Source organism: Coturnix japonica, chromosome 1 (genome assembly GCF_054131305.1).
Source record: "Coturnix japonica strain WE chromosome 1, WE-NBRP24, whole genome shotgun sequence".
NCBI classification, from domain to species: Eukaryota; Metazoa; Chordata; class Aves; order Galliformes; family Phasianidae; genus Coturnix; species Coturnix japonica.
Window position 1 is genome coordinate 39,801,080 of NC_140663.1, and position 12,820 is coordinate 39,813,899.

The window sequence follows — 12,820 nt, forward strand, 5'->3', positions numbered from 1 at the left end:
TTGCAGAATGAGAGTCTTTCATCCAATATGCAAATCTGCAAAAAAACTTGGAACCAAAATGTTCCTATAAGCATTCTGCTCATAGGGATAATAGCTCTTAGTACAGACTCATTTCTCTGTAGACATCTAAGCATCTTTACCATTGCTATTGCACATGGGATAATTAGATGGGTTGGGCCTCTGACTTCACTGCTGGCACTGAGTAGTTCACATGTGTTATAATGGGAGTAGACTTGAACAAGTCAGCTGCAGACATCTGGGCATCAGAGGAGAGTTTCCACAGTTTTTACCTATGGAATCTATATCCAAATGTTAGCTGAGTTATGATTTTGTGAGTATCCAGGGAATCTGAATTATGGACTGGGACTTGAAACAATAAATTTTCCATGTGAATTTAATGCAAAACTCTTCAACTGTTGAGCTGGTTGTTAAAACTGATATTTTTTCCCTATTACTTACCAGTATTCTTGGAACAGTACAAATTATTAATAAGTTTAAGGGAAATGCTGGAGGTCCTTTAATTCAACCTCCTTCCAGAAGTTAAGCCATCTTCAAAGACAGAACTATTGCCCAAGGCAGTGCCCATCCATTTTCTGAAAATCTCAGAGGATGGGGAGTCCACAGCCTCCCTGGGCAACTCGTATAAGGTTTTCACACTGTCATTGTGAAAAATTTGTTCACACGTCCAGTCTGAATTTCTCTTTTGCAACTTTTGCTTTGCCTGGGAGTCTGTCCCATTGTTTGGCAGTGGAAAACTGCAATGAATTATTGGACTGAGGAGTACAGCATATTCAGAGAGGAAAAGGGGTTAGCTTGGAAAGGAGAAAACAATTTACCTGTAAGATGGCTCCTGGCCTCTTTTATGAATGTTCCTAAACATTAATGGATATTACAAAACACACACTACATAATTCACCTCTAGCTAAAACTAAATCTTGTCTGGACTTTTTTTTCTAGGCAATGCTTTCTACTTTTGCTATGGAAACTCCAAGAGTTTCTGGTTAAGTGTTTAATAGTCTAAATAGTACCCATGGGATGATCTGTGTTTGCAAGCAAGTCATCTATGATTCTCAGTTACTAGTACTTTGTTTAGTGCATGTTCTGAGATGCAGACAATATTTGGACTGTTCATTCCGAAGTACAATACATTACTATTTTTCTATCATGAATAGCTAGGGTTGCATTTTACTTGTTGCCTGTGGCATCTGAGAGATTTTGTTATTCTTTTGGCACTGCTTAGAAATTAATTCACGATGTTTCATAATGCTCTGACTCCCATGCTACAGCCTCCAGAAGATGTGGACTTAATGGCTAATGCAAGTGAGGTAGAGTAAGTTAAATTGTAACTTTATAAACATATTGAAACTGGAAAGTAGAGAAAACAGTTTATTTAACCTTACAATAAATTTTGCAAAATAGAATATCTTTGATTATCATATTTTAACCTGAAGAATTTTTTTCTTTTCATTTAATAAAAGATTGGAACACTGTTGGCAATGATGTGGACACAGAAATACTATTTACTATGTTTTATTTTCTACAGTCTGGTTAAAAGTAGCATGCAAGTAATTGAATAAAAATAGTTGTATATATCACTTATTTTGAAATAACAGTTATACCAGCAATGGATTAAAATCTTGCCATGAAAATTTAAATGAAAGTATGACAAAAAGAAAACAATTTTTGACCTGAATAAAAGGTTTGTTTCCCTGTTATCCTTCACACATTCTATTCATTTTATACTGTAATGGGCTTCTAAAAATATTTTCATACATTTTTAACTGTTTTTATATTGTTAAATTTTAACCAAAGAAGGGCATGAATAATTAAGAATGCTGGATTACTTGCAGGAGAATCTTCTATTTACACAAGCTAGCCCATACTGCTCAGCACTCTGATGAAACCCATCTGACTTCTACATACGTCTGGTACCAGATGGTACATATTGCATGCTTGAACACGGATTTCTATCAGGTTGAATGTTTTCTCTCAATTTAACTGACCACATGAAGGCGTGTTTTGCACCACATCTGGTCATTCTTGTGCTTTCTAAATAGCAACCTTTTGTAAAAATATGCACGCATTTCCTTAAGGTTGCCAAGTGCATGCTAAATGTTAACAAACAGAACGGATAATATGCAGATTGACTTTTTTTAAGACGTATCCTAAATTTAAAGAGCTATCATGATGCAATTCCTGTAATAATGATCCCTAGAAGGGAACTGCAGACTCTGAGGCATCTCACTCCAGTGAGATCTCCGCAGCCACTCGAAGGCAGTTGTACATCTCCTGTGGCAGGTCAGCCCGAGTGAGATTGTTTCCGTCCAGGCGTAAATGTGTGATCTTGGAATAGGTCAGTGGTCCGACAACCTTACAGAAGCTGCTCAATGGGAACTCTGAAAAAAAGGGAACACCAGTAAGAAAAAACATGAATAATTAGAACAAATAGGATTTGGAAAATGTGACCTCCCTGAGGAGCCTGTTTATCTCAGTGAAAAGCCTTTTCCTAAATAACAAATCTGAACCTCCTCCACAGAAAATATTTTTCAATACTTAATGTGTTTCCATTAATATAATTCCCAGTTAGCTTACAGCAACTTGAGAGGCATGTATTGTAGAATCATAGTATCTTCTGGGTTGGAAGGGGTCCTTGAAGTCATTTATTCCAACTCCCCAGAAGTGAGCAGGGACACCTACAGCTGATCACGGTGCTCAGAGCAACATCCAGCCTGACCACGGACGTCTCCCATGGATGGAGCGCCTCACCAACCTTACTGTAAAATGTTCTTCTTTGTATTCAATATAAATCTCCTTTATTTTAGTTTGAAACTATTTCCCCATGTCAGATGTGTTAAAGAGGTTCCTCTCTTTAGTTGTGAGAAGTTCAGGAGTTCAGGGAAGAAGTGGGGGAAAGGGGGGAAAAAGGGGGGAAAAGGGGAAAGGGAAAGGGAAAGGGAAAGGGAAAGGGAAAGGGAAAGGGAAAGGGAAAGGGAAAGGGGAAGGGAAGGGAAGGGAAGGGAAGGGAAGGGAAGGGAAGGGAAGGGAAGGGAAGGGAAGGGAAGGGAAGGGAAGGGAAGGGAAGGGAAGGGAAGGGAAGGGAAGGGAAGGGAAGGGAAGGGAAGGGAAGGGAAGGGAAGGGAAGGGAAGGGAAGGGAAGGGAAGGGAAGGGAAGGGAAGGGAAGGGAAGGGAAGGGAAGGGAAGGGAAGGGAAGGGAAGGGAAGGGAAGGGAAGGGAAGGGAAGGGAAGGGAAGGGAAGGGAAGGGAAGGGAAGGGAAGGGAAGGGAAGGGAAGGGAAGGGAAAAGAAGAGAAGAGAAGAGAAGAGAAGAGAAGAGAAGAGAAGAGAAGAGAAGAGAAGAGAAGAGAAGAGAAGAGAAGAGAAGAGAAGAGAAGAGAAGAGAAGAGAAGAGAAGAGAAGAAGAGAAGATATACCATATTGTGTAATTCTACAAAGATGGTCCTTCATTCTTATCTCTGTTCACTTTGACTCATACACAGACACTACTGAAGAAGAAATCTGAGAGTCTTCTTAGAGCTTTTGTAATCAATAAAATGACGTAAAATGCTTTCACATTGCAGAGGAGTACATCACATAATTTGCAAAAAACATATATAGGATTCTCAAAGTCATAGACTTTTGACTACCAGTGGACTTTTGAAAATAGCACCTTTTATATCTTTGCTGTATGACCATCTCATTTGAGAAAACATGCTGACCTACATTCTGTTGTGTTACCAAAGGAGATGGAGGAAGTATCTTTCATGCTTCCACTTTAAGCTGAGTTCTTCCAGAACTAACATTACAATATCCTGCTATCATTGATGAAATGAACTAGTGTAAACTAGGTAGAAATGTATATTCATCCATAAAGGCAAATATTTAAATAATGACAGTATAGGTAATGTGTTATAGATAGTAGAGGTAGAGATATGATATTGAACAGTGGGTAAAACTATGTGTATTGTCCACAACATAAGTTTTAAATGAGGATTAAGGAAATGCATTTCAAAAATTTTAGATTTTGTACACCAGATAGACACCAAAATCAAAACAATTTCCTAGATTTTGTGCATTATACAACCCTGTTTTGAAAAGATGAGAACTAAAGTTAATGCCTATTTATTTTCATGGAAATTTTTATGGGTGAGAGATAAAATACATCACTGATGGCACAGTCATTGGACAGTCAAAATCATAATATTAATAATATGTTACCTCGATTTGGTAACCTGGAAAGTAAAGTCCCTTTGTGAATGTGTATCAATGGCCCCGACCAAGTCACAGCTGCTTGTTACACCAATATGGTCAGCGGTAAAATGGCATTTATTGGAATGTGAGGGTCTCTTATATAGGTACCCAGTTTCATCCTTATCTTTTATACATATGCATGACCCAGCAGGGGAGGGCCTATCACGTTACATCCCGAGGGTCCGATTTCGCCTAATACAACAATAATATTAAGCCTGCAGATTAATTCTAATATTCTTCCAGTTCAGAATGCACCATTTGAAGTGAACTGTCAATTCTTGTGTGTTATAACCATATAAACTAAGATACAGGATTAGATGCTATTTGTTGTATGCAAACATAAGTTTGTTTGGCCTACAGACTATAATTAATTAATTATTTACATCCATGTCTTTGTAGGTAATTACGGTATAATCTTTAAAGATTGGAATATATATGAATTCTAATATTGATTTATTTTTCCTTTTCTTATCATTCATGGATAACATGGCATGGTAAATAAACTTTTGTTGAAGGACACACATATAAAAGCTTCCTGAATTTCCTTTTTTCATAGTTTTTTCTTACTGTTACTTCTGAGTGCAAGGTCTTATATTTGGTTGAAACATAAGGTATGTATATGTAATTTGGTACAGAGTATTTAAACCTCATACATGTAAATCATAAAGTTTATCAATGCTACTAAAATATCTAACTGTGCAGACTGCTGATGAGATTGAAACCACTTTGGAAGTAGATTCTGATTTAGTCTTTACAGATGTCAAAGGTAATCTGTCAGGAAGTTCAGTGGTATTGGGTTCCATTACTCAGAGCACAGGTTTTTTTTTACGTGGGTATTAATGTATTATACAGTTCATGTAATTACAGTTGCTAGAAGTATATTAAAAATATTTGTATTCTAATTATTGTCTACAATAAAAAATATAAGACAATTGGGACTTGGAGTGCATCTGATATTTTTTTTATCTAGATGTTCTGTGTGCAAACTACAACCAAAGAGTATGAAGCACTGAAACAGCACTAGTTTACTTCCTCCTTTATTACAGTGATTAATGTTGCAGATAATCCTGTAAAAAAATGTTTCAAACACAATAACCCATGATCAGAGGCAATGAACCTTGAATTTTGCCACCAGTATGACATTCATATTTTTCCAACAAAGAATTCCTTCTTGAGCCTGACACAGAGATAGTTACAATGATTGGATACAAGCTGGACTTTCATCTGACCAGCCAGTTTCTCACTATATGTGTCTGCCCCCTTAAGAAATTCTGATATTCTAACAAATGACCTGAATGTTATAAATACAAATTAAAAGGAAAAAAAAAAACAGGAGCAGATTAATCCTTTACTCTCACCCATAGACCAAAATAGAAGCATATATACATTCATTTTCTACACAAAATTATTTTATGACTGTATGCTAAGCAAAGGTATATCACTTTTTACATCAGGAGCACAAGCAGCTGAGGAAAATTAACTATGCAAAGACTTCTTGTTAAGGCATGCACTACAGAAGAAAAGCCTAATGGGATCAGCAGTTCTAGTCATCCTTGCTGGCTTGTGGTCCAAGAGTTAGCATATCTGAGTCATTTCTGCACAGATCATTGTAAAAAAAATACTTTGAGATTACTGCAGTGCTCCAAATAGAAGACCACAAAGCATCTTATATTAGCTGTGTTTAGAGTAATTAAATTCATGGGACAACTACTGATCCAGCCAATGAACTTTAGCAAAAGGCAGCAGTGTGTCCAGAGAAGGGCCACAAAAGTAATCAAAGGTATGAAACACCTCTCCTATGAGGACAAGCTGAGAAAGCTGGGGCTGTTCAGCCAGGACAAGAAAAGGCTGTGAGGTAGCCTGATAGCTGCCTTTCAGTATCTAAAGGGGAGCTGCAGAAAAGGACAGGTTCTTTAGCAGGGTCTGCTGTGATAGAATAAGAGGAAATGGTTCCAAGCTTAAAGAGGGTAGATTTAGGTTAGCTATAAGGAAAAAATCTTTTACAGTGAGAGTGGTGAGGCACTGGAAGAGGTTGCTCAGATATGTAGTTGATGCCCCATCCCTGGAGACTTTCAAAATGAGGCTGGATAAGGCCCTAGGCAACCTGATCTAGTTGATACTGTCCTTGTTCATTGCAGGGGAGCTGGACTAGCGGGCTTTCAGGGATCCCTTCCAACTCTAAAGATTCCATGATTCAATGAGAATATGTGACTTTGACTGTACTCTGAAAAGTTTCCAAGTTCCTCTTGTTATACTCCATTCCTATGATATCTTCTTGATAGAGTTTCAGATGGAAGCACTTATTTTCTTAATCTTTTGCAAATGAAATACGAACCTGTGAACTGTATCATTGATTCTCTTTGATGTCTATACCTGCAGAGGGTTGGTTGCTTTTTTGTTTTTGTTTTTGTTTTTGTTTTTGTTTTTGTTTTTGCCCTGAATAATCCGTAATAACAAATCCTATAAATATATACTTATAAGGAAGAGAGCAAAGAGAGCAAAGACTTTTATAAACTCAACATGGTCCTATACTAGCTTGGAAATTCAACCTGTTCAAATACAGGTGATGGGGTATTCTGTTAATACCTAATATGGACTAACATGGACAGTCAAAGAAATTTGTCTTCTACACCTTCTTGCTCAGACAAAAGAACAAATCAGAGATCTCTTGCATCAGTCCATAGGGAGCTGTGACTGTAGCAATAGCCAGTGCTACACTTCACACCATCACTCTCTTCCACTGACTCTTGAAACATTGCTTTGACTGAAAAAGTAAATTGCTGTCACAGTTGCTCAGAAATCCTTGGAAATGTGACTGGAAAGCAAACTTGGTACCTGGATTTCTTGAAGAAGGCTGAAAACAGCTGTTCAAAGCTTTGAAAAATGCCTCATTTATCACAGGAGAAATTAAAAATCATCAGCTCTTTCAGGAACAGAAGAGTATCTGAAAGAGCTCTATAGGTTGCTATATTTAGTACTACATATGGGAAGCATTAATTCATTATTTTCATTCATCAAAACAAGGAAATGAGATATAAGGAAAAAAAAAAAAAGATCAAAATATTGAGGAAAATGTGAAACATGGTAAATAATAATAAATAAATAAAGGTGTTGCCCTAACCCTGATAAGATTTCCATTAAAATATTTTGCTGCAAGTCTAAGTTTGTGTAAAGAAAAATTAAATCTGTTAGCCAACAGTGATATCCTAGAGACCTGATGGATACAGGTAAACAGACAGGAGGAATTTCCTATTTAGTTAATGCTAGCTAGCAAGATGATGTAAGACCTCAACAGAAACATTGTTCTTTTGACCATCCATGAGAGGTCAGTGCTTACAGAAGTGTAGCTGGAGAGTATCTGATGGGACGGTGAGGCCTAGTCAGTTCCATAGTATCTCCCTCCCACCCCAGGATTAAGGCATTCTTGCCTCAGTAGAAACCTCCACAATCTCATATAAGGTGGGGTTACTGACTTTAGAATGAACTCCTATTCAAATCTTGTTTAAATGGAGACAAGCTTGACACCTGATAATATGATGTAGAAAACAGGAATGGAAAGAAGAAACAACAGGGCATCTCTTATGATTTCAAGATGGATTTGGAAATATACTGCCTGTAAGGGGGAAAGATTAGGAAGGGAGGAAATAAACAAACAAACAAACAAACATCTAGTTTGTGTATTTTTCACTGTGCCTTGTACCTAGTACTTTATGGATTACCTTTCTTCCCCTCCCCTCTAGTACTTTCACTGCCAGTCTTCTGAAAGGTTATATATACTGTAGTGAGATTCTGTTATCTTTTCTTGACTTAAGATTCTGAATATCTTCCACACTGATTAAATTTTTTCCAGAGTTTTTTTCCTTTTTCCTTTATTTTTCTTTTTCTAAATTATATAAGTACCCCCCATGGATTTCAATCCAATGGTTTTAATTTATGTGAGGTGAGGATTTGACCTCAGCTAAATGTCTTTCTTTTAATATTAATGTGAGCAACAGTCAGAGAAATATCTGTGTGCTAACAGGTTAGCCAGTATCCTTTCTTCAGACTGTTTGAACAATTCCAGACACCTGCACAAGCCATTACTTTCTAGACTGTGGTAAATGTTAATGAAAACATGCAATTTTAACTCACTGTTGATTTTGTTGACTTGGAGGTAGAAGTTTTCAAGATTCTCACTGACAGTTGGAATACTCTTCAGTTGATTGAAGGACAGATCCAGCTCAACCAATGATGTGATATTGAAGACATTGCCTGGTATTCCAGAATCTGTTAATTTATTGTGGGATAAACGTAAATACTGCAGGGTTTTAAAACCTTGGAAGTACTCATCAGGAATATTGGAGATCTGATTATTGTCAAAATACAGCATGAGTAAGGAGTGAGGCAGTCCCGTTGGTAGCTTTGTAAGTTGATTGAAGCTTAAGTCAAGATACAAAAGTGAATTCAGACCTTTAAATGCCCCGGAAATAGAATCTGCTTTCAGCTGGTTGTTCTGGAGATGAATGACAGTCAGATTTACCAGCCCCTCAAGTGCACCAGGATTGACTTTTGTTATCTTGTTGTGACTTAATTGCAGGTCATCCAGAGTTTTGGGGAGCGGTCCAACAGCTTCAGTCAAATTGTTGTAGTTAATGTGAAGTTTCTTCAGATTCTTTAGTTTAGAGAAGACTCTTCCCTTAATTTTGGAATTTTCCAGATGATTGTGATCTAGAATCAGCCACTGCAGGTCTGTTACATTATCAAATGTGTTCTCTTCAATGGACTCAATCATATTGTTTCGAAGATAAAGGTATTTTATTCCACTTGGTACAATTGGAATGGTTTTCAGTTTAAGATTGTCACAATACATTGCAGTAGGATAGCTTAAAGGACAATTACACTCTGGGGCACAGACTGCTGTGGATGGCCCAAAAGGATCATAACCATAATCATCTGCAGGACCATAGTCATATTGGCAAAAAATGCCACTAATCAGTACTAGAAAGATGGGTAGAGAGTTTAAAGTCATCTTTTCAATGTGTCTTGTCTCTGTATAGAGGAGGAGAATAAAAAAAAGTTATGATTCTGATTTTCTTTCTGTTTTTTTCTCCAATACTTGAAACTTTAATATACAAAGATTATGATTTAACACTAACTAAAACAGGCTTCCAATATAAAGCTATTAATTAATTAAAAATGCATTAGTCTGTTAGCAATTCAGTGTTACTATTACAGTTTGTTACTATTACAGTACCATTACAGCACCTATTTTGTTATAATCTGCCTTTGTGATGTGAATCTGCAGGTCATTCTGCTGCTGCAAGTAACACATTTTTGAAATCATCCTGTAGCCATTCGTTAAATTACAAGAAGGATGGCAAAGTCTAAGTTTTCTAAACGTGAAACAGAAGTTTCCGGCTTTGTTGAAGGTCATGTTCAGAGACAGTTTTGCCACTTAAATTCTATCAGGCTTTCATTGCTCCTCTGAATATGTTAAAGTGCCTTATACTTAAATAATAAATGATGGTTTAATTTGGTTTCAAAAAATTCAGGAAAGTTGCAAACTAAGGGTGATGGTCTGATATGTAGTGTGTTGTTAAGAGTTATCTTCTCCCATCTCCATATTCAGATAAAGAACAAACTAAGAAAAACAGCACATATTCTCCTGGACCTGTCAAACAGCACTGCATATGTGTACATGTGTATACTCTATCTAGTATAGGCCTACTCTGGATATGAAATAGCAGCTCTTCACGTAATGCAAACATTCATTCCAAATTGATAAATGACATTGAGAGTGCTAATTACTTTATCTCACCACACTAAATAAATAGATCAATAAGCACTTGCTTTATAGTTGTCCTTCTAGATCATAGACATCAAAAGGATGTTTAGGACATATAGGAATGTTTTGCTGTGATACAATATGAATCATCTCACTTCGCTTTCAAGGACGTACTTTACTAATCAGACATTTCACAAGATACAAAATCTATTAATATTTCAAAATCTGCATAGACTAGTATCTTGCTAATGTTTCTTACTACCTAAATGGATGCTGAGATGTAAAGGTCATTTTAGCATCACAGGAGCTGATGAGCTTACTTTGATTTTCACCATAAACATGTACTCAGCAACTGTTCAAAGAGTGAGAGAATTCAGAAAATCCTTAGATCCCTCTTTTTCTCAAAAAATTTCAGACAGCATGTGCATCATTTAAACAGACCATCAGACTCTGTTCTGAGATCTAGGCAATCTTCCAGCAGAGTAAGTCAGTCTTCTTATTAGCACTATTTTGTGATGGAGTTCCTAAAGTTAAAATGCAAGGTCATGACTAGAAGAAACTTAACTAAATTTCCTTGCTTTTACTGAGCTGATAAAAACCACATCACAGCTTAATCAACTAGAGTAACTTTAATCAGGGCCTACTGATCTTATGTAATGGAAGGAATTTTTTTAAGATGTTCTCATCTCCAGTCAACCACATACAAAGCCTCACTGCTGGATGTGAAGCTGCTGTCCTCTGAACAAGGACTAGGATTGCATATCTTTTACTGTAGTGTTGGCTCTGTTTTAGCTAATGACAAACTGTTGGAGAGAGAATCATTGAAACATGAGTTATCCATGTAATTTTCTTTGTCTGTTCCTCATTACTGTATGAGATGAGAACACATAAGGGACTTTAAGTCCCCTGCTGGTATGAATAAGTATAGCTACTCTGAAAGGAGAGAAGTTACAACAGTGCAGTCTGCTTTGAAATCTGTGCCTGTTTTGCTACTAAACATTAAAGATGAAGAACTAATACTAATTGCTCTGTATTCAAAATATATGTAAATGTAATGAACTTCTTGGACTACACTCTTTGACGTTTTTTTTTGACGTGATTTTACACATCCTCATCATTTCATAGTCTTTCTGATAACATAGAATAAACATCCCATTTTAAATTCAAGTTCTATTGTTCTTGTGGTTTCCAGTTACATTCAAAATGCTTATCTTTAGTACTTGTATCATAGGCAGACAGTTAAAAAGCATACAACGTTTAACTACCATGAAAACATTTGAGTTAGATTAAAAAAAAAAAAAAACAAACAAAAAAAACCAAAAAGCTTGAATGATTTTACAAATAAGATTTTTAGATTCAAATGACAATTCTATAGTGAAAAGTCATATGTGCACATATGTGACATGAAATAGCACAGTAACACGAATTTTTTTGTTTTGTTCTGTTTTATTTGTGGTTTTGCTTTCTATGTGTTTCTCTGTCAGAGGTGTAAAATGTAAATAGATCATATACACATGGTCGGCTGTTACACTGAACTATTTACATTCAAAAGATAACATCATTCTTAGATGTTTATCTTATAATACAAGCATGCTTGAACTAATTGCCTGTGTTTATTCTACTCAGTTATGCTGTTAAATACCTGTGAAAACATTTGTGAAGTTGCTCAGGCAGCATGCCAAAACACACCAAATGACAAATCCTCAAATTTGGAAAAATGCTTACTACAGTATTCAGATTATTTTGAAGCCTATACTGCTTCAATTCCAAAGTTGTGAAATAAGGTATATAAAAGTCTATTACTCAAGCAGCATTAATCTAAATATGCCTTAATTCTGTAGCTTATTGTTTCACACAGTTTGCATAAGATTTCATCATAAGAACTTCCAATGGGATATATAAAATAAGCTTTAAAATTATCTAAATTTTTTCAGCGTGCCTATAGTTTTCCTCTCTTTGTATACTTGATTTATTATTTAAATGTTTGAATACCTCGCCTTTTTATAAAATGAAGAAAGAAAATTTAACAAATGGATTGCTATGAAGTTATTACCAAGTGAGGAAAGAGTAGTCTTTAAAATAAATTCTTTGTGCTGTACATCAACTTTTCTTTTGAAGCAGAACAAAACAGACTTTGAAAAAGTGCTGCACTGATGCACAAAACATGTGAGGTTGTTTCAAGGAAGCTAAAAAAGTAAATGCACTAAATGACTGCTGATTTGTATTCAGTTTACAAATTGGCAAATTTATCTTGACATGTTTTCACATTCCCATTACAGCTACATTTAAATAGCTGAACATTACAGTTAAAACATGCAGCAGAACTTACCTTACTGCCTTCAAGCTGCTTTCCTTAATTCCCAGAGCAGATGCAATAAGGGACTGTATCGACCAATATATGCTGTAAACAGTGACAGGAGGTAAAAGTCTGCCAGATCCTCTGTGTTACAAGAGGGAAAAAAAAAAAAAAAAAAAAAAAAAAAAAAAGATCCTGAAAAAAAACACCAAAAAAAAAACACCCTCGTCACGCTGTTCTCTGAAGCTGCTATGTCATCATGGTGATCTTGTGGTGTGGCATGTACGAAAATGCAGCTCTCTTAATGAAGTGCAGGTGGATACCACATTTTGTACAAGGACAACCCATCTGCTGTTCCTGTGGGATGAGAGAATGATAAGTGTCACAAATCTGAAAAAAAGTTTAGATCACTGGGCATGGCATTATAAAAAGATTATTTTTATTTTAGAGGAACAACATTTTCCTTTATAAAACAAATTATAAGCAGACTTTTGTTTTCCAACTTATTTTAT

General features: G+C 36.1%; 1 protein-coding gene across 1 annotated transcript; it reads right to left on the bottom strand.

Annotated features, from left to right (window-relative positions):
- Positions 1-1,373: 1,373 nt before the first annotated feature.
- Positions 1,374-12,468, bottom strand: LUM (lumican). The gene is given in 3 exon segments (NM_001323215.1): positions 1,374-2,396; positions 8,380-9,276; positions 12,342-12,468. Coding segments are annotated over 2 exon segments (1,032 nt in total). The 5' UTR covers positions 9,257-9,276; positions 12,342-12,468; the 3' UTR covers positions 1,374-2,241.
- Positions 12,469-12,820: the final 352 nt, after the last annotated feature.